We start from the raw sequence: 27243 nt of genomic DNA on the forward strand, positions 1-27243 counted from the left end.
TGTTGGGCTGCGTACCTGACAGGCCAACTGCACACGGCAGGCTAAAAAACACTGCTCCTCATTTTGAGGTAATGGCTTAATGTTGTCAGCCTGCGACAGGAAGTGCTGTTACTGGCAGGATCTCCAGGAAAAGAAACTTTGCAGCAGATTCAAAAATCAATACTTGCTTGTGAAAATTGTACACAGTGAGGTATGAGCCTACACATGCTAAAAATAAGCCTTGAAATGCGGCCTACCTGCTTGGAGCTTAATTTTCTAATCCATGCATTGCTGTCGGTAATATAGAGGGGACCTTTGCACCGCTTTAAAATAAGCTCCGATCCGCCAGCGCTGACTGGCGGAACAGACAGGGGAGGGGGGCGGGTACAGCTGGCTCTGCCTCTAGATAGGCAGAGCCAGCTGTCACTCACGCAGCTCGGCGGATCTCGACATAGATGTCAGGATCCGCTCCGGCTGCGGCGTCTCCGTATACCGCACGCTGTAGCTCACGCTATACTGAGCTTAGGGTGACGGGAGGGCGCTAGTTTGTGTCCTCTCGTTACCCTAAGGAGAACTATGGGGAAAAGCCCTGACCCCATAGTTCTCCTTTAAATTCGGACAGAGCAGGTTTTTATTGCCTTTTATGTCCCTATTGAGAAGATATACTATAACTTACCAGTCAAGACAGGAAGTGAGGGGAAGTCTCCCCAACATGGACAGATAAAAACAGTTGCTATGGCAGCATATGTTCCCATGGAGGCTGCTGAGAAATGGAGAATTATATCCGTGCAGGGGGCTGTATTTTTTCAGCCTGGGGAGGGACTGGTGTGTGGTGTCCCGTGCAGATGCAGACAGATTGCATTCGGAGTCATGTATCTGTCTCCATACAGATGTAAACAATGGGGGTGTGTGAGGATCCCGCGCCTCCCCGGGTGTATTTACATGACCCTCTGATGTAAGGACTTGCATGCCTGCTGCATGAATGAGGCCTTGGGCTGAAATCATTTTCTTGTTTTAGTAGAAGGGGTCAGACTTGTTGACCTTTTTTTTTTTAAATTGCTGTCTGTGACTTCTGCGCCCTCATTTCATGTATGGTGTCATGGAGACAGGATGTGAAGGAAAATCTCCCCCATTGGGCTCACAGACAACACATAGAAATGTTATTTCCTCCCCACTCTTTTCTAAAACTAATAACAAAGCGTGTTTTGTGAAGTCAGGCTTTATAAAATAACTGATATGATCAGCCTGTAATGTGTTGCAAATGAATTCTCCTTGCACATTACGCGGAACCAGTTTTCACAGGCAGCTGTTCCCGGACTGGGAGGGAAAGCGGCGCACAACGCGGAAGCGTTCTGTCACCACGCTGGAACGCACTGCAGCTGCTCATGGCTTCAGCAGAGGGGGAGACCCTAAACTTCAATGTGGGGGTGCTGGGCCACATCGATAGCGGGAAGACTTCGCTGGCCAAGGCCTTGAGCACCACCTCTTCCACTGCTGCCTTCGATAAGAACCCACAGAGCCGGGAGAGGGGCATCACCCTGGACCTGGGCTTCTCTTCCTTTACCGTGCCCAACCCTGAACACCTGAGTCACACCGGCTACAGCCGCCTCCAGTTCACCCTGGTGGACTGTCCGGGTCATGCCTCCCTCATCAGGACCATCATAGGAGGTGAGTGCACCCTGCTGCTGCTGCTGCTGCTGCTGCTGGAGGAGCACAAGTGCCAGCATGGCCTGACTGAGAACTAGAGGTGCCAGCATGGCCTGACTGAGAACTACAGGTGCCAGCATGGCCTGGCCTGACTGAGAACTACAGGTGCCAGCATGGCCTGACTGAGAACTACAAGTGCCAGTATATCCTCATTAAGCACTACTAGTTACAGCGTGCTCTGATAGAGAACTACAAGTCCTAGCATGTATTGATAGAGAACTACAAGTCCTAGCATGTATTGATAGAGAACTACAAGTCCTAGCATGTATTGATAGAGAACTACAAGTCCTAGCATGTATTGATAGAGAACTACAAGTCCTAGCATGGCCTGATAGAGAAATAGGAGTGTCAGCAGGTCCTGTTAAAGAAATAGAAGTCCAGGTGTGCCTTCATAAAGAACTCCCGCCTCCAGTGAGCTTTTATAGAGAACCATAAGTCCCAGAATGGCCTCATATAGAACTACAAGTCCCAGCATTTTCCATCATACAAGGGACAGTCTCAGCATGTCCTGAAAGCGGAGTAGCTAGTTCCAGCACTCTCTGCCTGTTAGTTCTCTGGCTGTCAGGTCACATTGGGACTGATAGTTCCTTAGCAGCACACTGAATTGGTAGTTCACCGACTGCGGGTGCCCTGGGACTGGAAGTTCCCCACATTTTGGAGCACTCTGGGACTGGTAGTTCCTTGCCTGCCAGGGCACTCCTGGATTTCTAGTTCTCCCTTTGGAGCACACTTGGACTGATTGTTCCCCACCTATTGAGGCATGTTGGGACTAATAGTTCTCTATCAGGGGGCACTGGGACTAGTAGTTTCCCACCTTTTGGAGCATGCTGGAATTGGTAGTTCCATGCCTGTCTGGCCACATTTGTGAGCGCTCTGAGTCTGATAGTTTCCCGCCTGTCGGGGCGCATTGCGACTGATAGTTCACTGACTGATGACATCACCTCAGCCGAGGCAAGGAGCTGACTGATGACATCACCTCAGCCGAGAGCAAGGAGCTGACTGATGACGTCACCTCAGCCAAGGCATGGGGCTGAATGATATCACCTCAGCCGAGAGCAAGGAGCTGACTGATGACATCACCTCACCTGAGAGCAAGGAGCTGACTGATGACATCACCTCAGCCGAGAGCAAGGAGCTGACTGATGACGTCACCTCAGCCGAGAGCAAGGAGCTGACTAATGACGTCACCTCAGCCGAGGCAAGGAGCTGACTGATGACGTCACCTCAGCCAAGAATCTGACTGATGACGTCACCTCAGCCGCGGCAAGGAGCTGACTGATGACGTCACCTCAGCCTGAGGCAAGGAGCTGACTGATGACATCACCTCAGCCGAGACAAAGAGTGGACTAATGGCAAAGTCACTGAGCTGGAGCCTAAGGGATGACTTTTTTAATGATAAAAGGTGACACTTGTTTTTTTTTATAATTCTGTTGCTTTCTTTTTGGAATGTTAGGAAATCATACAAACTTACTGACAGTTCTCCTTTAAGGACCGGATCCCCTATGTCATACTCCAGCCTTGTCAATGCTGTAAAATTCCGTTTTTTTTTGTCGGAATATTTCTTTTTTTCCACTTGGTTGTAGCAGAGATACTAAAATGGCCACTAACTGGCAACTTGCTGCCCCATGTGATTTAGTTTTTTTTCCCACGGACATAAAATGCGCCCACATGACGAGACAATGGGCCATTCTCTGGAGCGGCCGGTCTCTCCTGAGTGGGTTGCAGGTCACAGTGACACATCAATGGGACTTTCTTTCCGGCTGGTTCTCTTCTTTGTTTTTTTCCGGCATGTGATTGAATTTAATCAGTTTCAGCCATCTTATTCTGCCATTATTTTTAGTTTTGTTCTTTCTGCCAGCGTCGGTTTAAATAGTTTGGAGCCGGGGCTGGATGGGTAGCAGGCAAAAACGGCCGCCGCTCCCTTGCCTGGCCCTTTGTCCCATTGATTATAGATGCCCTTAAAGGGAAAGCAAAGTGTATTTTCAGCCATTGGGAGTTACTATTGTATATATTAAGGTCATTTTAAAGCTGTACTATAGGGCAGGGGTGTGCAACCCCGGAGCCCTGGAACAGCATAGAGTATGTAGCATCATATTAGTCTGCATTGCTGTATAATGTATTGCTGGGATTTGTAGCCCCCTATAGCTGGTGGTATTCTGCATTGCTATATGATGTATTGCTGGGATTTGTAGCCCCCTATAGCTGGTGGTATTCTGCATTGCTATATGATGTATTGCTGGGATTTGTAGTCCTCTATAGCTGGTGGTATTCTGCATTGCTATATGATGTATTGCTTGGATTTGAAGTCCTCTATAGCTGCTTCCATTTTGCATTGCTGTGTAATGTTTTGCTGGGATTTGTAGTCCACAGGGGCATAACTAGAAATCAAAGGGCCCCATAGCATCAATTTGTATGGGGCCCTGTGGTTTTTAGTTATGCCCCTTGCAGAGCCCACCTGAGATCCCACCCAACCCACCTGAGAGTGACCCTGCAGAGCCCACCATAGACTCTCTATGGTGGGCTCTGCAGGGTCTCAAGTGGGCTGGCACACCTCTTACCTGTCAGCCCCAATCTGCTCCCCCTCTACGGTGGCAGGCCCCTCCTCCTCCATCGTTGGGCCTCGCCGATGCCGGGCCCCGCCTCCTAGATGATTGCGTGGGGCTCCGCCTCCTCCTCAGTTGCCGACGCTGGGCCCATTGCTATATAATGTTTTCCTGGGATTTGTAGTCCATCTACAGCTTGGAGTCAGTGGCCGAACTACCAGGGTCTGACTGGGCCACTGGCGCTCCATCAGTGTCCTAAAATCTTTAGTCTGTATTGTTTTAGAAAAAACTGTCACATGACCCTAAAAAAAGGTGTCTGTAATTGGGATCGGCGAGTACTTGAGGAAAAGTACCGGTACTTCTAATCAGTGTGTAAAAATGGTGTCGGTGCTTCCTAATTTCAAATACATATTGGTCTATTGACTGAACCTGGAGTTCCCCTTTAACCATGCCGTGCTGGGTTACCTTTTACTTGGCGCCACTATCTGAGGGGACCCATTGAACAATTTTTGCAGATTCAGCCCCCCTCTTTTTTTTTTTTTTTTTTTATTCTGCGGTGATTTCGGCTCTGTGAATCCGGTAATGTCTCCGCGGCCGCTGCCTGCAAGAAATTAAGATTTAAATGGAATAAAGGACAACTGAATCAATGCGCTCCGTGATTTAATTTCTCATATCTCCTGCGCCGCGCACAATCGCCGTCTGGGCTGTTCACCGGCAGGGCTACTTCTTGGCTGACGATCACAGGGGTCTCTTGATTAGAGCATATGTCTCGGGGTAACTTAATTTATCTGAGGTTTTTTTTTTTTCTTCTCCTCTTGTTGTGCACAAGTCATATTTGCCTGTAGGCCGGATGTCTGGGCTCTCCTGTCTCTGTCAGAAATTACTTTTAAGATCCAACGTTTGCTGTCCTTCATCCTTTTTGTGTTTTTTTTTTTTGCCTGATGCCATTTAGGAAATAATACCTTCCCTGCAAATGAGCCCGGTATCAATAGGAACCAAAAATTACATCTGGCCTCCCATTTTTTTTTTTTTTTAATCCTGTGGTCACCTAACAGTATTAAAAAAAGAGGCTCAGGCTTCAATACTTAGATTCAGTCAGGGGCTGTCATCTTTTCAGCCCAGCGTCTCTCAATGCAAAAGACCGAGGAGTACTGTGTGTATGTGTGTGTGTGGAAGAGGCCCCAAGTATCCCTATTCTTTATGATCCAGATTGGTGATACACTTTATTGCTAAAATTATTGGGGCGCCCTCCAAATCATTGGATTCAGGTGTTCCGTGAAATTTTCTTGCTACTAAATATTCCACGGTCACCTGTTAGTGGTATTATCACAAAGTGGAAGCAACCGGGAACAACAGCAACTCAGCCACGAAGTGGTAGGCCACGTAAAATGACAGAGCGGGGCAGAGTCAATGGCCTTCAGATTGGCACAACAACAGTGCGTAGAGAGCTTCATGGAATGGGTTTCCATGGCCGAGCAGCTGCATCCAAGCCTCACATCACCAAGTGCAATGCAAAGCGTGGGATGCCGTGGTGTAAAGCGCGCCGCCACTGGACTCTAGAGAAGTGGAGACGTGTTCTCTGGAGTGACCAATCACGCTTCTCTGTCTGGCACTCAGATGGGCGTGTCTGGGTTTGGCGGTTGCCAGGGGAACGGTACTTGTCTGACTGCATTGTGCCAAGTGTAAAGTTTGTTGGAGGGGGGATTATGGGGTGGGGGTTGTTTTTCAGGGTTTGGGCTTGGCCCCTTAGTTCCAGTGAGGGGAAGTCTTAAGGCATCAGCACACCAAGACATTTTGGACAATTTCATGCTCCCAACTTTGTGGGAACAGTTTGGGGAGGGCCCCTTCCTGTTCCAATATGACTGCGCACCAGTGCACAAAGCAAGGTCCATAAAGACATGGATGGGGGAGTTTGGGGTGGAGGAACTTGGCTGGCCTGCACAGAGTCCTGACCTCAACCCGATAGAACACCTTTGGGATGAATTAGAGCGGAGACTGCGAGCCCGGCCTTCCCGTCCAACATCAGTACCTGACCTCACAAATGGTCCAACATTCCCATAGACACACTCCTAAACCTTGTGGACGCCTTCCCAGAAGAGTTGAAGCTATAATAGCTGCAAAGGGCGGAGCCAACTCAATACTGAACCCTACTGACATTTTATAAGAACACACGGGGCCCCTGGAGTATTTTTTATTAAAATTTGTATATTTTTATAGAAAAAAAAATTTTTTTAAACCAATTTCCCCTTCCCGAGAGCTAATGTGTAGGAGCGAATTTCAGGTTGGCGCTCTTCCTGATTCAGAGCAGATTATCGAGCGCCCATGGGGGGGAAGGGACTGGACGTGCCGGCCGAGGAAGAAGCGCAACACAATCCGCATAGCTATGCCGAGCGCGGCTTCGCACACCGGCAGGATGGTTAAACGGCAGCAGGCCTCCGAATGTTTCTGGTTAAGGTTTTTTTCCCCCCCCTGTAGAGAGTCAACATACAAATGTAATTGAACATACAAGATTGTTTCACTTATATACGCACCGCACAGAACGCAGGGGGCGGGGCTCTGCTGTCACTCTTCACCCCTTTTTTTTTGGGTTGTTCCCATCATTTTAAAGCTGAAGTCCCGGCAGAAATAAAAGAATTTGACCTTATATCGGCCTGTTGCGGCCCCCTGTACAGCACAGCTCAGACTGGAGGAAGGAGAGGTAGCATAAGGAGCCAGCCAGGTGTGCTGCAGTGCTCATGTGTTATCATACTGATAGGAGGAGAGAGCAGAGTGACACAGAGACAGGCTTCTCGGTCTGCTGCTTCTCCTTTCACTGTCCAGTCACAGGCTGGGGAGGGACGGGACCTGTAAGAGTTACTTAAATGCAGCAGAGCAAATGTCAGTCTCCTGCCCTGCCAAACAGAGTGGCGCTAAATGGCAGAGCTGTGTACGAGTACTCGCCCAAATACTCGGTATCGGCATCGGTGCATCGCGCTCCTCCTGCATAGTCAGTCAGTCAGTGAGCGTTGTCACCCTAGGACAGGAAGTGTGTTACTGGCAGGATCACCAGGTGAAAAGAAAGGAAAACAAATGCAGCCACCGCCTCTAAGGACAGGTAAGCTGCATTATGTTACATTGTTGCTAGTTTTAGATACATTGTAACAATCTCTCTTCCTCTTGCAGTAGAACTTCGCGTTGTATGGAATTCTTTTTTGGTGGACACATCTGTGCCGGTTCTATTTCTGTAATCCGTACTTCCAGCGACACGTGCACAAGCAATTGATGTTGTTCCAGATCACGTCTAAACTTTTGCCCTCTCATCATCTGCGCTCAGGATTCCCCCATCCCCCCCCCCGGCAGGGAAAGGGTCAACCAAATCTGCAGATTGTAAATTCCTGGAATAATTGAAAAAAGGGTCCGCAGCCCGTTCCCCTCCGCTGTCCCCAAACGATTCCCTTGCGTCGTCGTCGTGGTATCCAACAGACGGATCTGTTTCCACTTTCCGGCGAAAAAAACCTCCAAAAAAGCCCGAGCGTTGTTTTCGGCCTGATACCGTCAGTGCTTCGTGAACTCGGGTGAGCGCTCGAGGGAGACGAGATTAGGGGAAGGTTCGTGTGGCCGGTGCATCTGTGTGTTCGTACTTAGCCGGGTGACGCAATGGTCGGGGTATCAGCGGCCTCATTAGGAGAGTTCAGCACCAGGCCGCGTTAGGGAAACGCGAGGTATTGGACGTGGGGGGTTGTGTGTTTTGTGAGGTCACAGAGGAGCCAACTGAGATCTACGGCGATGGTTCTAGATTAGCGCCAGGCTACCTCAGTCACTTCAATCCCCTTGGGATGATCAGTGCAGATCAATGTACCTGCCCTTAGACCAGGGGTGGGCAACTCTGGCCCCTCCAGCGATTGTGGAACTACAAGTCCCATGAGGCATTGCAAGACTGACAGTTACAGACATGACTCCCAGAGGCAGATGCATGCTGGGATTTGTAGCTAGAGCACAGCTGGAGGGCCGCTGTCGCCCGCCCCCTGCCAACTATTATCGTGCCCGTCCAACCGAAAGCCCAATTGAACTTTCGGGTTTAAATCCGTTAAATACATTCCAGGTGATTCTAAACAAACAGCTTTTGATGACTTTTTGTTTTTATTGTCTAAATCAGCCTCAGCCCGAGTAGAAAAGTCTGTGTCCTGCCAGCAGGCTGCAGAGAAGGGGGCCCTTGCTCTCTGTGGGTAAGCAGAAATCTCCCTACAGAGGTATGACACGCCCCCTGCTGACTCGGAATCTGAGCTGTCCAATCAGCAAGGAGCATGAGCTTTGCTGATTTGTAGAGCTGTAGGGCTGGCTCAGTAAGGGGGTTAGCAGAGCTCTGCAGAGAGACCACTGCTTCGAGACAGAAGCAGTAATCCTATGAGCCGTAGAAGCAGTGTCCTGCTATGCGCAGTAGGGGGCAGCATTGCCCGGTGCTGAAGATGCAGTGTTCTCCTATGAGCAGTAGGGTGGAGTGTTCCCCTATGTGCAGCAGGGGGCAGCGTTCCCCTCAGGGCGGCAGGGGGCAGCGTTCCCCCCGGGGCAGCTTTCCCCTTTGGAGCGGCAGGGGGCAGCTTTCCCCTTTGGAGCGGCAGGGGGCAGCTTTCCCCTTTGGAGCGGCAGGGGGCAGCGTTCCTCTCGGAGCGGCAGGGGGCTGCGTTCCCCTCGGAGCGTACCTGGAAGGCTCAGTGTAGCAGGCCAAAGCCAGTGACGTGACCTTGTGTGAGGTTTTTGGAATACAAATACTGCTCCCTACTGACATCACAGACCTGTCACCAGTCCATGTCTAAATCAGTAAAATGTGCCGGTTCCCCCCATGACCTGTTGTATCAGAGCCCAGCTGGCTGCCTTGTGATGACAGGGCTGTCAAAGAATCCATTTGGGGGTGGAGGGGTTCTGTAGTCCTGCACAGCTGTACCGGTGTCTCACAGTGTGCAGTGAAATCAGAGGAAGCCATTTGAGTCCAGGAGAGGAGCCGGTACAGCTGTGAAAGGCCGGAGTTCGGCTGTAAACGTTCACAGGTCGATATTTGTCTCCTATAATGGCTTTCAAAGTTCTGCCACATCTCCCCAGCGTGGGGCCGGGCCGTACCAGAGCCGTGTCACCAGCCTGTCCTGCCGGCGTCCCATCTAACAATGAGCACATTCAGGTCTCCCTCATGTTTTCAGTTATTAAGAAAACATGGACAAAAAAGAGATGGGGGGGACAGGGACAGAGCGTTGTCACCCTATAACAGGAAGTGCCCGAACAAGGACCTTCAGGGCAGGATCAAAATAATTATTTAATGATTACTGTAGATTTAAAGCAAAACACCAACCAAAATAACATGAATACCCATTGAAAGATACAATAACAAAACCAGCTTTGGCTGTACCAGTCAGTTTCCATCTACTTCCCCTCCCGGAGCACTCTTTTTCTGCCTCCTAGATGTCCTCAGTCTGATCATTAGTCAACCCCCCTCCCCTGGGCCCAGGTCATCCCGGATGAGCCCCCAGCCTGTGACTGGACAGTGAAATGAGAAGTAGCACAATGATGAGATCATCTCTCTGTGACACTGCTCTCTTCTCCTCTTAGCCAGCTTCTTGTCAGCACATGAACTGATTGGCTACTTGCCCACCTCTGCATTACAATAAACAATAATTTGGTCGGGTTGCCTCTTTACTGTCTTCAAAAAGTCTTCTAAAATCACACTACAACCAGAGAGCAAAAATGTCGTCCGCACACAGCGTTTATTTCCACATGTATGTCGGGGTTTGGGCTCTTGTCTTTTCAGTCTTAGAGGAGACGCCCACCGCTAGAGGAGACGCCCACCGCTAGAGGAGACGCCCACCGCTAGAGGAGACGCCCTCCGCTAGAGGAGACGCCCACCGCTAGAGGAGACTCCCACCGCTAGAGGAGACTCCCACCGCTAGAGGAGACTCCCACCGCTAGAGGAGACTCCCACCGCTAGAGCAGACTCCCACCGCTAGAAGAGACGCCCACCGCTAGAGAAGACGCCCCCACTAGAGAAGACGCCCATCGCTAGAGTAGAGGTCCACCATTACAGGAGACGCCCACCGCTAGAGGAAACGCCCACCGCTAGAAGAGACGCCCACCACTAGAGGAGACGCCCATCGCTAGAGTAGAGGTCCACCATTACAGGAGACGCCCACCGCTAGAGGAGACGCCCACCCTCGAAGGAAATGCCCACCCTTAAAGGAGAAGCCCGCCCTTAAAGGAGACGTCCAACCAGAAAAAAAAAGATGAAACCTCCCCAATATCAAATTATAAGCACCTGTAGAAATCTGCAATTCATTGTGCTGAGGTGCTTTCAGTAGCAGAGAATGGCTTCCTCCTCGAATAGGTTCTTCTCGTGATCTGCATTTGAAGGTGCAGAAAGTCACATAAGGCACATCTCATTTCCTGGCTGTGGAATGCCCAGCATCATCTAGGTGTTTCTTCCTCAGCCTGACTGTCCCCGGCCTGCCCCTTTTATTCATTTCAGTCCACACAATCATGAAAGCTCAGCGTCACGTGGGCTCTACCTAGGGTGCTCTGCATGCAAATTCTGCCTGTCTAGGAACGCCTGCTCCTTCAAACTGATATCCACCCATCAAGGCATTTTGATATTTGCATAACTCCTCCCACAAGCCAGCCCACTGCTTGCATAAGGGATGAGGGCTCTTGAAAGGAGTACAGCACTCTTGTCGGCCCCTCCCACCAGTCGTGATCTGCCTAAATCACACAGAGAAGCATCGGGACCCAGTGATGACATCACTGGGTCTAATATAAGGTATGTAATGAATATGGGAAGTTTACCTGCAGTACTTAATTTTTACCACAAGATGTCCTCACCGGAATACTGAGAACAGTAATGTCAATCCGCCATCACGTTGGAAGACTTTGGTGACCGACGCTACAGACGCGCGCATGTTTACGCCGGATCCTTCAGTTGCAGCTTTCTGATTATATCAAGAGAGTCCAGAATATCTCTGCTGGCGTCAATTGCACCATGCGTCGCCCGCCGCGTTCATTCCAACATTCGGTGCTGCTAAGTGAATATTTAAAGTGAATAATTAATGCAAATTGTGTAAAAATTGATTAATGTTTTTCTGTTTTTGAAGTCTCCTTTCCTGTTTGAAGTGAAATTATTCTTATTAATATTTTTTTTTTGTGTTAAACAGAAAATTAAATTAATGTCTTCGCCCGCCGTCAGCCGCAAATAGACTCGCTTTATATATGGCGTTCATTTACATAGTGCTGACATCTTATGCAATGCTTCATTTCCATCAACAGTTTGATGTTCTTACATCTGAGCGCTGACCTGTTCAGTGACGAGTTTTATTTTTCAGGGATAAAAAGTGAAAAAATTGAAATATCCGGCTATGTAAGAAGTTGTAGCACATCAGCTGAGAGCTGAAATCAGGCTTTCGGCGGTGTCTCAGGTTTAGTTTACTAATTTGTATTGAGATTGTAGTCCATCCCGGGAGTGAGCTTGGAGCGGTGACTACTTTACACCACACACAGGGACCATGGGGAACACAAGTAGGCCCCCTCCAGAAGGAAGGACAGTGGGGATTCAACGATACCAGTTTTTCAGTATCGAGTACCGATATTTTTTTCCCGATACTCGCCAATACTGAGTACCGATACTGCAAGTCCCATTAAGGAAGTCAGGTAGCATGTAATGACTCGACGCCGCGCTTTCTGATTGGCAAGAAAGCTGGTTCTATGGGTAATCAGGAAGCCACGAGGCGTGTAATGACTCACTGCCCGGATTCCTGATTGGCCGGGAAGCCGGCTACATGCTACCTCGTCACCAGCTGACGAGGAATCAGGGAGTCGGCTTTCTGGCCACTCAGGAAGCTGTTGTGGTGGCGACACCTGCGATCCCCTCTCTCCCCTGCGATCTGATAGACCCTAGATGTCTCCATAAACAGAACCTGTCCCATTGGAGCTTGTTATCCCCTGTATGATGGAATTAAAGTTAAGTGGAAAAAAAAGTAATAAAGTAAAAAATAATAAAATAAAAATTAATTAAAAAAATGTAATTTTTAGGGGATGCACGTAAACGACGATTGCACCACACATGTTAGGTATCGCCTCTCTCCCTCTCCGCTCCTCGGCGTCCCCACGTCTAATGCAAGTCAATGGACGTGATCGTGATAATGTCAGGGGTCCTTAGACTGCCGGAGACTGGAGGGTTGGGGAGAAGAGTACCGGTCCAGCAGCCAGGTGGGAGCAAGGGTCAGGCAAGTATATCTTAATTCATCCTCTAGACCAAAACGAGCAGTTAACCCCTTGCAGTGGGGCTGCCCCTGCACTGCAAGGGTAAACTGCTCGTTTTGGTCTATGGGCCAGAATAAAGAAGATACACTCACCCGAACCTCAGTCCAGTGCAAGTCAGTGGACCTTCCATTAGACGTGATGATGTCACGGGTCCCTAGACCGCACAAAGCCCGGGGGAGAAGAGGCTGCAGGGTCCGGTCTAGCAGCCCAGTGGGACTGATAATAGGATGAGTACATCTTCTTTAATCCAGCCCTTAGACCAAAAAGAGCAGTTAACCCTTGCAGTGCAGGGGTAGCCCCACTGCAAGGGTTAATTTTTGTGCATCCCGGAGTTCTTCTTTTGAATACAGTTCTGATTTATAACATGCATAATCCTATGGAACAATAAGAATGACAACGCCGCCCGAAGGGTGACAAAGCCAGGTCCTCCATTATGTAGTAATGTTACATTATACGTTCCGTCGTCCTCCTCATTATTCTTTGCTGCTCTGTTGGCGACCAGAAATTGCCTTCCATTGTGTCTCACTTTTGGCTCTTGTTTTTTTCTTCGTAATAAAACTTAAACCGCGCGACTCGTGCTTCAATGAACCATAACTAAGCCTCATAACCCGCATTGATTTGCAGCGCCGTGCCTTGTAAGGGAAGTGCCACAAAGGCTCCGAAAATTAGAGAACAGCGTTAGATTTATCGGAACGACAGAAGTATTATCTGCGGATCTCCGTTTGTTTCTTTTTTTCCCCTTCTTTCCTCCATTCTTCGTTTTCTAAACCATTACAACCAGGCGACTGTGCCAGGGCATCATTAGCAGACCGCGGTCTGTTCCCAATTCCCCTTCGATCAAGAGGATTATCTTATTTCAAGGCTGGTAGTCATGGATGGTTAGGAAGGAATAACAGAACCGGGCCGTGTTTCAGCAGACCTCTGCTTTCAATCAGTAGAGGTTTCTCAGTTTGAAGTTTTGTTTTGCTGTAGAAATTAACAGCCGTGTACTGTTATTAAGTGGTTGACCTGACCCGGGCAGTTTTGGCTCTAGTATGCGGGTTAGTGCTCGGCAGTACATTGTGGGTAGTTTGCGATTTACATAGTCGGCCTTATTTATCGTATATACAGGAAGGGATATTCTTCTTGCTCAAAGAAACCAGTTGGCATCTTAGTTCTATTATTCCTGGTCAGACCTCATGGTCCTGATCCCAGTTTCTCTATGCCATTGGATGGCAGGGGGCGGTTTGCCAGTGTTCTTACATCCCTAGTATGGGAGTTGACAAATTAATATGGAATTTAGGAGCGGGTCTGTTCCAAACCAGGAGCTAGCAGGTGTGTCATTGGTCTGGGACTCCATACGCCAGTGTCATTGGCTGTGGACTCCGGACACCCATGTTCTAATGGCCGGGGACACTGGGCACCATTGTGCCATCATCACAGAACTCGTGGGTTCCATTGTGTCATTGGCCAGGGACTCTGGGCTCTGGTTTTTCATTGGCTGGGGACTCTGGACCCTGGTTAGCCAGTGACCGGGAACTCTGGATGCCAGTGTGCCTTGGGCCATTGTGCCATGCTTTCAGATCTCAGGTGTGTGCCATTGTTCCAATTTGCAACAATGTGCCAGGACTCTGGCTATTGTTTTGCAAAACTCTGGGCCCCAGTGTGCCATTGCCCGGGCACTCTGCTGGTAAGCCATTGACAGGGAACTCTACATGCCAGTGTGCCATTGGCCACGGGTCTCTTGGCCATTGGCAAGGGACTCTGGACACCCGGTTTCCTTTGGCCATCGTGCCATCAGAAGAAGACTCCGGGCCCCCTGGTAATGGCAGGATTTTTTTTTAGGAGCCAGCTCCATTGGCAACAACTAGAGAAAACCTCAAAAGTTGGGCACCAGCTGTAATTTCTAAGGAGCATTGGCAACCTGGCTCTTGGAATTTGTCCAGCCCTGCCCTGGTAGCTCAACGCTGTTTCTTTTGACAACCCCACATCATGGTTGACATAAATGGCTGGATAAAAAAAAAGCTGATGCAACTTTCCAAGCATTGCTTTAGGCAGCCTAGCCATGTAGATGTGCATTAGGTTGAACTTGATGGTGTCTTTTTTCAACCTGACTATGTAACTTTGTACATGTGCATTAACAAGCACTGATGATCTGAAGCAGATTGTGTGAAGAGGTTCTCCAGCAACCTAAAAAAATCTTGTTGTAACCAATAGGTAATCATTACAAGTTCTATGGGGAAAAGGGATCAGAACTTTCACTGTGTTTGTGCCACATTCACCCATCATGGATGTTCTTGTCGATACACCACTCCTTCAAAACATTGCTCTGGTATGACCACCCTTAAGATGACCACAGATGTGAGAGAACAATCTTTTAATCAAGACAGGTTTTGGCGATCATTAAGACAGGACAGGCTTGAGATTGTGCCGTAGATGTTGTTGAGAGATTTGGATTAGTCATCTTACAACGTGCCGCCATCACATAGAAATCAAGTTAGAAAGGAGCATGGTCTGCATGAAGGAAGGTTATGTGCACTTTGCTCATGATTATCTTTTATCGGAACTGATTTTTTCAGCATGTTTGTTGATTTTTTTATGTGTTTGTTGGCCAAGGCAATTGTTCGTTTGTTCTTCATCCTCTAGCAAATGCTCAAGTGGTCAAGTCTAAATTCCCTGTATTTGGCGTCTTCCAGATTATGTCTATGACCACCTTTTATTGTTTCATTAGCCCAGGACCCCAAGAGTTGGCGAGGGTCTTCATACGCCAGTGCCATTGCTTGTGAGCAACAGAGTGCCATCAACAGGGGACCTGGGGTTCTGTTGCGTCATTGGCCAGGAAATTCAAGGTGTGCCAGTGGCTGGGGACTCCAGACTCTGGTGTGTCATTAGACTACATATGCCAGTGCCATTAGCTGTAGACTCTGGTGCCAGTGGTCCATTGACCGAGGGCCCCAATTATTCTTGGTTAGACTGCATTGTCCTGGAATCTCAGTGTTTGTGTCATTTGATTGTAGCGGTCGGTTTGTCAATGTTCTTGGACCTCTAGTACAGGGGTGGACAAATGAATATGGAATTCAGGGACCAGTCTGTCCAATCCCGATAACTGTTGCTCCATTGACAACAACTAGAGAAAACCTAAAAAGTTAGGCACCAGCTGTAATTTTTTAGGCGCATTCACAACTCTGATGTGCCATTGATCCAGGACTCCATACACCAGTGCCCATTGGCTGTGGACTCTGGCACCATTCCAATGTGCCATCAGCAAGGGACTTGGGGTCCTGTTGTGTCATTGGTCAGGAAATGTATGGTGTGCCAGTGGGCGGGGACTCCAGACTCTAGTGTGACATTGGTCGTGGACTCCATACACCAGTGCCATTGGCTGTGGATTCTGGCACCAATGTTCCATTGGCTGGGGACGTCAATGGCCATCAGCAGGGGACACAGGGTTCTGTTGTGCTATTGACCAGGGACTCTGGATCCCAGTGTGCCATTGGGCAGGACTCTCGGTGCTAGTTAGCCATTGTCCTGGAACTCTGAATGCCATTGTGCTATTGGTCATGGATCCCTTGTGTCATTGTGCCATGCTTTCAGATCTCAGGAGTCAATGTCCCATTGTTCCAATTTGCAACAATGTGCCAGTACTCTGGTCCTAGTATTGTAAAACTTCAATGTGTTAAAAAAATGGACTTCCCAAATCAATGTTTACCTTTAGGTGCACCAAAGCTCAATTATTAAATTTTGATTTTCATGGGATACCTCCTGTAATCCTCCAAAAAGCTGTTTTTCACCTGCTACAAGAGAAACAAAGAAGCGCCCTTTGTACCGGTGTCCTCCACTATTTCTGCTCCTGAAAAGGTTTCATTTTCTTTAATCCCGCCAGTGCTGCTGTCAGCGAGGGAAGTGGTTTTCGGATGCTCTAAGCAGGTCACTGAATGGGAAGTGTATTATGGTTATCTGTGTGGTCAGCAGTTAAAGGCTGACCTTAAGCCGTTGCTCTATCCTACTCCTGGAGCCTTATCTTCTCATGACTCATGAATTTTATTCTCAATGATGGGTCTCTAGAAATTGGGAAAAAGCCTCTGTGAAAAGCGAAACCAGAGGTGAATCACTTGGTGCATCAAATACAAGTAATTCACAGCCGTTTTATTTTTATATATAGTATACTAATATATATATCTATATAGATCTATATAAAATATTTATTGAATACTTGTTATTTCTTTGTCCGGACTGTAAAATATATCCTAAAAGGCAATACCAGATTGCAGGTAAAATCAATTATTAAATTACTAATTCAATTCAGTTTTCCCCATGAAAGTTCAGCTTTTGGCTCTCTGGACAATAGTCGGCTGTCTGTCCTCATTGGGATTTGCCGCTACCATGGTGCTCGCTCAGACATTGGGCGAATGCAGTACGCACAATTTGAATAATTGTCTGTTTTCGCTATGGAAAAGGGAGCTTTTGGAGTGCTGGGTGAATTCAAACACAACATAAATAAAAATGGTGGTTATATAACCTTATTCAATTTACATATAAAAATCAACATTCCTCCCCCAGACCACCTCCCGTGGTCCCCCGCTGCACTTGCATGTCTGAAGTCCATGCCAACCACTAGTGTAGCGGACCGTATTTCCCAGCCCCGCAGTATGGTATGCTCCTAATGCTCGCAAATGGCAAGCGCTTATTGGTCAGCATGGTCACACGACCACACTGACCAATGAGTGTCATGTGACAGTTCTGTTACCTGATGATTGATCCTGCACTATCACATGGGGATGGGGGCAAGGTCCTCAGCCTTGTGTTAGTACCAAGTTTGCTTGGAGCTTGCATATGCTTTCTTTGCTTCTGCATAGAATTCTGCTTTAAAAGATTGACATATTCTTAACAACAGTCAAAGAGTTATAACACAAGCCCTCAATTACCTCTTTAGCTGCAGGAACTGCACATAAATTCATCCTCACAGGGACCCTGAGGTCAGGTTTCAATCTGTTTCTAACAGGCTGTCTAGTTTTTGCTGCCAGAGGAAAAAAAAGGGTAGAGGAACCGATTTCAGCACCTAGGGTATGAAATTTGAGGATGAATTGCTCCACAGTTTCTGCAGATACATAGATCAGAGAGGGCTTGTTTTAAAGCTCTTTTACTGCTTAAGAATATGTAAATACTTTACACTCCATAGTCTGTGCATAGGCGCACTTAAATGGACCCTGTCATGTGCTAAAAAGCTTTTAGGAAAACACATACCTGTAAGGAAGAGGCTTAAGACTTCTCCTGTCACTTGTGCTGCTCTCTTGCAAAGAGCTGGTCTTCCAAAGTCTGCTGGGACATCCCCACAGTTCCCATGAAGCTCTTCCTGGTTCTTCCCGCTGACCTCTACATCACTACTCTACCCCACAGTGACGTGAGAAAGTCATGTTAATTGGGCCGCCTTAACGAGCGTAACCACACGTTAACGGACCAACGTTACCGACCCGTAAGGGGTCCTTGGCCATAGCTGTTCTTCATGACTAATGTTGGCAGATCTTCTCTTTCTCAGGAAACTGGTGGAAGGTTTTGGTTTTGATAAGATAGATGCAGCCTGAGGGCAGGTTCTCGCTATTTTCCAGACCAGAAAATGGTGCGAAAAAGGGTGTGAACCTGCCCGGCCCGCAGTTCCAGTGCATTCCAGACCAGACAAAATGAGATATGCAGTATTTTTCTGGTCTGGAACGGACTGCGCTGGTGTGAACAGAGACCAGAAATAACGTAGGGATACATTAGGATGCATTTTGGGTCCGCAAACAATCTGGTCTGGTCTGGAGATGATCAGGATGTGGTGTGAATGGGCCCTGGAAATCACCACATCTACAGAGATAGCATTCCAGGAATTTGGAAAGTAGCCATACCTATCGTTCACCATAGTTCAGATCTGGGAAGTCGATGTTTTCTACTTATGGACACCTGATATTTCCACATTGTCTCTGTAGCTCTGACAGTTTTTATTGTCTCTTCCCGGGCAGGTGCACAGATTATCGATCTGATGATGCTGGTCATCGACGTGACAAAGGGCATGCAGACGCAGTCAGCGGAGTGCCTGGTCATAGGCCAGATTGCCTGCAACAAGATGGTGGTAGTGTTAAATAAAACAGACTTGCTTCCGGAAAACAAGAGGCAGGCGGCTATTGACAGAATGACCAAGAGGATGCAGAAGACGCTGGAAAGTACAAAGTGAGTGAAGCTCATTGACGAGGCCAAAAATACGGTATTTTCCTGAATCTGTAGTCGCATGGCACACCAAGTCCTGAGTCTTCTCTCTTCCCCATTGCAGAGTGGGGTGTCCTTTAGGTATCCATATTGTTGCTTGGGTGATATGGGCTCTTCCTGCTAGCGGTGCAGCAGCCTGGGTCCCCTCAGGGTCCCAAAGACATATTTTGGCAGTACAATACAGGCCTGTACTTAACGTCAGCTTATTGACACAGCACAGGAGGAACCCTGAAATCTGTGGCTGCAATAACATGTTCCTGTTGGCCAGTATGGCTGTCTTTCATAGTGAGAGGCCTGTAGGAACAGATGGGAGGTGAATGGAGCTCCCCAGCTTTCGGCACTCTCCGGAAGTATAAAGAATACTGTGTTACTGTGGCCCCAGATTTCAGAGATCTCCCAGTGCTGGATCGGCCGTCCAAAGGTAGGTATGGTACCAAGGCATGTTCAATACCCTTAGGGTACTGAAAGGTTGACTTTAAAGTATCTAAAACTGTTTTATTCCTGGCTGTGCTCTACTGGAGCATATTCCCTTCACTTCCTGTCCCAGAGACACAACAATAAGTGATTGAGAATCTCTTCAAGGTGAGAAGAATTCCTCTCTTAGACATGTGTCCCTGGAACAGGTGTCCCCATTGGAAGATTTCCCCGCTACTCTTGTTCCAGTTACAGCTTTACCGACAGTGATTTTTCCCTTCACTTCCTGTTCTAGAGACATAACCAGGAGTGATTGATAATCTCTTAAAGGTGAGGAAAATTCTGCTCTTGGGTGTCCAGGTGTCCCCATTAGGAGAATTCCCCTCCTATTCCTGTTCTAGTGACGGCTATGCCAACAGTGATTTCCCTTCACTTTCTGTCGCAGTAACACTAGACCCCAGGACAGAGACACAAACGGCAATACAAAACTGAGAGGAGTTCCAGCCCTAAAACTAAAGCTGACCTCCGGGGACACAAACTTTAAGCTAGATACATTCCTCAATAGCCGCAAAGGATATAAATTCACTCTGTGTGCATGAAATGTCTTTGCTAACTGTAATAACTTTGTAAATGTTGCAGTGACATCATCACTGTGCTGTACATAGCCTGTGCAGAGAGCAGAGCTGTGGGAGGGACCCAGCAGGCCCCACCCACTACAAGCTGCTTAAAAAAAAAATACAGGAGGGGGCGGAGACAAGACCAGTCACCCTGCACAAGGAGAGAGAGCAGCAGTGACCGGTCTTTATTACAGACGGGCGAGGAGACAAGACCAGTCACCCTACACAAGGAGAGAGAGCAGCAGTGAGCGGTCTTCATTACAGGAAGCTCCAAGTTTTGCACAGATCTGGAAGAAATACACAAAGCTCACCAGGATCATCAAGGAAGAACACACATGGACAATATTTGCTTATCCTCGAGTTGAGCTTTTTTTTTTACTTTACCCCAGCAGTGGTTTAAAGGGCATCCATGGCCAAAAACTAAATATAAGTCTGTATTTCCGTATTGAATTTCTATACATTTCTATCCTGCTCCTAATAACCATATCCATCAAGACGTTTGTAAATTGAAGATACCCATTGGATATACTTCCTCAATGCAGTGACACCATTTCACGCAGCCCCGTGAACATGCACTTCCTCGTTTCACCAATTTCACAGAGCCTGCCTTCTGAACTCCAACTCCATATCCGAACAATGTAACATCATCATTGCTCGCTGGAAGCAATGCATGATGGGACATGTAGTCTTGGGGAAATGGAGATTGTATCGCTTCAAGCAGCAGGGAAAGAGACGCAAAGCACACTGGGAATCCAGGAGCTTTGTGGAAGTGATCGGCAGGCGGAAGGCGGCACTCCCTATATAAAAGGGAATTTTTCAAGTAAGCTTTGATTGTATTATCAGAAACATCTCCAGTATGTATTCCTATTACAATGCTGATGTTATAACAGGAGAGGAGATGCCGGGACTCCACAACTCCTTTTAATATCATTTTTATAGAAAACCCCGTAAAACCTTTTAGAATGGAAATATCCGATCTGTCGTCTTTGCACGGCGGTCGATCTTGGTGGCAGGGAGCGATGCTGAACACTACGTCGGTTTTTGGCAGCCGCTCTATAAAAGGTCTTGGTGGTTGGAGCAGCGGGCATCACTCGGCTCCAGTCATTCTTTCCCCCGAATCCGTGCATGGGATTGTTATTATTTGTTAAAATGAATACACCTGTTTCAACAATTGTTCCTCTTCACGCAATGTTCGTTTTTTTTTTTTGCTGTTTGGATTAAGTGTAATTGAATTTCCCCGAGCTTTGTGCTTAATCTCTTTTGACTCTCCGTATGAATGTTCCCAATCAGAGCCGTGGGCAAACGGATTACACTCACTGGAAGTCACTGTTGGAGGCTCACGCTAAAAAAATTCAACGTGTGCCGGAGAGGATGAAGCCCGGAGAGATCCGTCTATAAAACAAGGGGTGTCCTGCTCCTGCTAGGGCAAAGGAAGTGCATCCCCCTCAACCACACTTTGGACCGATTTTCAGAAGCTTTGGCACTGGGTTGTATTAATAATGAGAACTATGGGGAAAAGCCTTAACCCCATAGTTCTCCTTTTTTAAATGCAGAACTCCAGCCAAGAACAACCAAATACAAATGAATAGCCCATTAAATAACAAAACCAGCTATTCACTTTCGATCCATAGATTTCCCCCGCCACTAGATGTCCTCCGTCTAATGTCTAGCATCACTCAACCCACTTCCTCTGAGTCCAGGTTTTCAGGAATTCGCCCCCACAAGGAAAAGAGAAGCGGCACAGAGCTGATCTCTCTCTCTCTTTCCTCTCTCTCTCTCTCTCTCTCTCTCTCTCTTTCCTATCAGCATGCTTCTTGCAAGCACATGAGCTGCTCGACTCCATGTGCTGCTTCCTCTCACACACAAGCCTTCCTCTACAGGGACTGCAAGAGGCTGATACCAACTCAGATGCTAGATGTACTCCATCTGATGTCTAGCATCACTCAACCGACTCCCTCTGAGTCCAGGTTGTCTTGGACTCGCCCCCACAAGGAAAAGAGAAGCAGCACAGAGCTTACCTCTTTGTCACGCTCTCCTCCTATCAGCATGCTTCTTGTCAGCATATGAGCTGATCGACTCTGTGAGAGGAAGCAGCAGCACAAGAAGTCGAGCAGCTCATGTGCTGATAAGAAGCATGCTCATAGGAAGCGACAACAGAGTGACAGAGAGATGAGCTCATCACTGTACTACTTGTCTTTACCTTGTCCAGTCACAGGCTGGGGGCGAGTCCAGGATGACCTGGGCTCAAAAGAAGTGGTGTGAATGATGCTAGACATCAGACTAAGGACAACTAGTATCTGACTTAGTATCAGCCTCCTGCAGTCCCTGTACAGCAAGGCTTGAGTGTGAGAGAAAGAATTAGCACGCAATCAAGCCTTGCTGTACAGGGACTGCAGGAGGCTGATACTAAGTCAGATACTAGTTGTCCTTAGTCTGATGTCTAGCATCATTCCCCCCACTTCTTTTGAGCCCAAGTCGTCATGAACTTGCCCCCAGCTTGTGACTGGACAAGGAAAAGACAAGTAGTACAGTGATGAACTCGTCTCTCTGTCACTCTGCTGTCACTTCCTATCAGCATGCTTCTTGTCAGCACATGAGCTGATCGGCTCTGCGTGCTTCTTCTTCCTCTCGCACCCCAGACCCTGCTGTACAGGGACTGCAGGAGGCTGATACCAAGTTAGATTCTAGATACCCATAGTCTGATGTCAAGAGCTGGGCAGTGCATCACCAGGACGTCGGCCAAAGCGCTGTTAGTGTGCACCACCAGCTCCCCATCAAACCCCCCATCTCCAACACCCACCTCCTTTGCAACGTGACCACCAGTATCCGCTCCCCACCTTAGTCGGCACCCCTGGTGGTATATGATATAAATTGTTACAGAAGACTATCACAGGCTGAAGGCTTACTACAGGAAATGGTCATAGACTGTTACAGGAGCGGTTGAAGACTGAAGTCATGCTATAGCGCAGCGTTTTTCAACCACTGTGCCGCGGCACACTAGTGTGCCGTGAGATATTGTCTGGTGTGCCGCGGCTTTGGCTCACAAATAGACCAATCATACCGGTGCGAGAGCAGGGGACGCGGGTCGGCAATGGAGCCGCGACGAGAGCTGGGAGCGTGGAGCAGCCGCGATGACATAGCTGGGGCCGTGGAGCGGCGGTGACCGGGTATAGAGCGGTGATGCAGCCGCGTGACAGAGCAGGGGGGCGTGGAGTAGTGACGGCGTGGAGAAAAGATGAAGCCGTGACAGAGCCGGAGGGGTGGAGCGATGAAAGTTTCTGTCACGTCTCCAGCTCGGGGGGAGGAGCCGGTGACGTGACAGGAGCTCTGAGCCGTTACAGAGCCGGAGCATTGATAGAGGCAATTCTGCCAGCATCCCTCAGAGGACCCCCCTTTCTGCAGGTCTTGTCACGCTCCTAGCAACTGGGAAGGTGAGGGGGTTCTTTTCCATGACACACCAGCAGTGTGCACTTGACTAGTGTAAAGAAAAAGAAAAAAAGTGGGGCTTTAATGGTGCCAAAAGACAATTCTGAATAAAAATGTCTTTTTATTTGAGATATGTATACACTTTACACTTTCAACCCAGGGGTGTGGTGCTTAAATACTCAGGTCTTGTGCCTCGTGATTTTTTTCATGAAAAAAGTGTGCCTTTGCACAAAAAAGGTTGAAAAACACTGCTATAGCGGACTGTGAGAGACCAGGGACATGGTACAAGAAACTGCTAAAGTTTACCGTTCTTAAAGGCCCCTTTACCAATCAATGCTCCCAATACCAGCTGCTGGGGCCTGAGGGGTGTACTTCAGCAAAGGGCCACATGTGGCCCTCAAACCGCTGGTTCGACCCCAGGGGCTGTGATGCACTTTAACAGAAGAAGAGTTTTCCGTTACTTTAAAATACATTCGGGTAACTTGAAGCTCCGTGCTTGGTTTAGAATGACCGGGACATGTACCCATTTAATAAGGAAGGCCATAATGTCCCTTCACACGATAACAATGAACCCGACATTGGAGACCGCACTCGCATGCTGAGCGCAAATCACCATCTCCTACTGAACGCGGCTCCCTCTTGTCTCTGGTAATATTGTCAGATAAATCCACATGTGGAGTCAATAAGATGCCGAAATCCAAAAACAATAATAGATAAGAGGGTTTTCCTCATCCCCCCACCTCTTCCAGCCAGTGGTCATGTCCATTATTGAGGATGCATTTGTGTGTCTTTAGTCTGTGGAATTAACTCTTTTGATGCTAAAGATTGTTGGTCTGCTAATAGAAAAGACTTTTCAGGACTTGGTCCTGGAGCGGAACTGTACTTGCCTTCCTCTGGCGATGTGACCTTCTCAAGTGTCTTTGCCGATGCCAACATCTTCGTCTGGTCGTCTTCCGGGTCCAGGATCTTTGGGGTGCTAGCATCATGTAATGCCCACACTTCTGCCTTGTAGCACTGGGGTCTTTGGTTTTAATACCGTATCTGTTTGGAGTTTGCATGTTTTTCCTTTGCTTCCATGGGTTTCCTCCCACACTCCAAAGACATGCTGGTTGGTTAATTGGCTCCTGTCTAAATTGCACCTGGTATGAGTATGTATGTATGTATGTATGTATGTATGTATGTATGTATGTATGTATGTGAGATGGGGACCTTAGATTGTAAGCTCCATGAGGGGCAGGGACTGATGTGAATGTGCACTATGTAAAGTGCTATGTAAATTGTCAGGTATAATACCTGTAATCAATAAATTGTAAAAACAAATCCTGCTTCTGGCATTTTTTATACTTTTTCCAGCAAATGTGTCCTCCACTGATCACTGGTACAACATGGAAAATGCATCAAAAGCTAGGGATGCACCGAAACTGATACCAGCATCGGTGCCGATACCGAGTATTTGGGCGAGTACTTGTCCTCTCCCAAATGCTCCGATACTTACCCCCGATACCGGAACTTTTGGTCAGAGGGAGATTTCTTCCCACGAGAGAACATGTAGCCGGCTTCCTGATTGGCCGGGAAGCAGGCTCCATGCTGTTTGGCCGGCTCCGTGCTGCATGGAGCCGGCCACACAGCATGGAGCCGGCTTCCCGGCCAATAAGGAAGCCGGAGGCAGGTAATGATCCGCCTCCCTGTAATTGCGTGCAGAAGTCTATACCTCCTCATGGACGGATAAGGCTGCACACAGTTGCATGCAAACCTGAACTTGCACATCTGTGTGTGTCTGGGTGCCCTGTTTGTGTCCAAGTGCGGGTACTCGGATCTGCACGGATGAGCAGGTTTGAGTCTGCGCGTAACTGCGTGCAGCCGTGTCTTCACATAGGAAAGTACAGGCCCTGTCCCTCCGGGGAGCAGGTCTCTGCATGGGCATGCATGCCCCTGTGAATGGGCCCCAACTAGTATTCTTTGTGGGGATGTTGTCTGTTTTTTTTTTTTTGTTTTTTTTGGCTTGTTTTTTAATAATTTATCCCTTTCCTTTCTAATAATCTATTTTTTTCTCTCTGGTTAGCAGATGCATACTGGGAATCAACCTTCTTATTGTGTGTCTCTCTCTACCCCTAGATTCCACGGGTCTCCTATCATTTCTGTGGCTGCTAAACCAGGCGGACCCGAAGCTCCGGAGTCTGTGACTACTCAGGGAATATCCGAGCTTATTGAGGTGAGTGAAGAGCCTGCTAAGGTGTTGCAGTTCTTGTACATAAATTCTTTATTATGTTCTGTAATAAAGAATAACATTTTAAAGAAGTTTTATTTATATTGATATATGTGTGTGTGTGTAATATCAAATATTGCATATGTTATTTTTACCAGTTACAGCCATTAAATGGCATGCCACTGCCACTCGAAGTGCCTGCAGAGAGCCTGTGTTAAGAATTGACTGGTCAGATCATATGCACAGCTGAATAATTCAGAGGAGGGACTCTTCCCCCTTCCTTTTCTCCCCGCAGATACAGACCCTTGTGGGTTTTGATTTAGAGGCAGTTATGCAAAAAACACTGCTGGGCTTTCTAGAAAGCCCAGTATCAGATACAATTTAAATGCTATGGAATCACCCTGCAATAAATGTTTTTAAAACTAATATTTTATATACTACGGCCATAAGTTTGTTAACACCCGACCATCACACCTACCCATATGTTGGCACCCCTCCCAGTGATTGAGGTCAGATGTTTCCAGGTGAAGGGCACAGTTAATACCACATAAAGACATTTTAGACATTTGTGCATTTCCAGCTTGTGGTAACAGTTTCCAGCTCCATAAAGACACGTTTTGACCGTGTTTTGATGTGGAGGAACTCAAGTGGTCTGCACAGATCTGTGTTCTCAACCAAAATGAACACTGTTGGGTGGATTGGGACACCGAATGTGAGTCAGGTGTTCTCTTCATCAGTACCTGACCTTACAAATGTCATTTTGGCTAAATGGGCACAAATTTCCTCAGACACCCTCCAAAATCTTGTAGAAGGTCCAGATTAATGGAGGCTATTATAGCAGCAAAAGTGGGGGTTCAGGGTAGAATCCTATCTATCTATCTATCTATCTATCTATCTATCTATCTATCTATCTATCTATCTATCATGTTTTTGTTACTGAGCTTCTGCTTTGCAAACCCCATTATCTTGTAAAATCACCCAAGGTGATAATAGTTGTTGCTATTTGGGGCTTTGCGTTAAAATTAAACATGACCGGTGGTCTTTTTATATTGATCCCCAGGAGATGCAGGGAGCAGGCAAAGGTCGCTGACCTTCCCAATCACGCCACGGCTGGTCCTGTGCACTCTGCAAAGAAAGTCACAACTGTTCCTGTGTATCAAGCCGGAATCTGACATTGGCCATATATAGCCCTCCTTTGTGTACTCAGCCATTGTATTATCTCAAAGAATTGATATATATATATCACAGTAGCAGCCATTTCTGTGCTAATATAACTCCATCTGCAGGATCATGTCACAAACTTTAGCAAGTTCAAATTTGAAAAGTATTTAAAAAAAATATATTTATATTTATACATTTTTCAATTTTCTATTTTATATATATTTTTTATAAGAATCCTATCTATCTATCTATCTATCTATCTATCTATCTATCTATCTATCTATCTATCTATCTATCTATCTATCTATCTATCTATCTATCATGTTTTTGTTACTGAGCTTCTGCTTTGCAAACCCCATTATCTTGTAAAATCACCCAAGGTGATAATAGTTGTTGCTATTTGGGGCTTTGCGTTAAAATTAAACATGACCGGTGGTCTTTTTATATTGATCCCCAGGAGATGCAGGGAGCAGGCAAAGGTCGCTGACCTTCCCAATCACGCCACGGCTGGTCCTGTGCACTCTGCAAAGAAAGTCACAACTGTTCCTGTGTATCAAGCCGGAATCTGACATTGGCCATATATAGCCCTCCTTTGTGTACTCAGCCATTGTATTATCTCAAAGAATTGATATATATATATCACAGTAGCAGCCATTTCTGTGCTAATATAACTCCATCTGCAGGATCATGTCACAAA

The 27243-nt window shown here is 47.5% G+C and overlaps 1 protein-coding gene across 1 annotated transcript in view; it reads left to right on the forward strand.

Annotated features, from left to right (window-relative positions):
- The first annotated feature begins 1326 nt into the window (after positions 1 to 1326).
- Positions 1327 to 27243, forward strand: part of EEFSEC (eukaryotic elongation factor, selenocysteine-tRNA specific) — a 120924-nt gene continuing 95007 nt past the window's right edge. Inside the window, exons 1-3 of the mRNA XM_018553924.1 lie at positions 1327 to 1647; positions 18479 to 18686; positions 25295 to 25391. Of these exons, the coding sequence (XP_018409426.1) occupies positions 1365 to 1647; positions 18479 to 18686; positions 25295 to 25391 (588 nt within the window). The 5' untranslated portion in view covers positions 1327 to 1364. The remainder of the gene's footprint in view (positions 1648 to 18478; positions 18687 to 25294; positions 25392 to 27243) is intronic.

Source organism: Nanorana parkeri, unplaced genomic scaffold (assembly GCF_000935625.1).
Source record: "Nanorana parkeri isolate BGI_ZX_2015 unplaced genomic scaffold, ASM93562v1 scaffold135, whole genome shotgun sequence".
NCBI classification, from domain to species: domain Eukaryota; kingdom Metazoa; phylum Chordata; class Amphibia; order Anura; family Dicroglossidae; genus Nanorana; species Nanorana parkeri.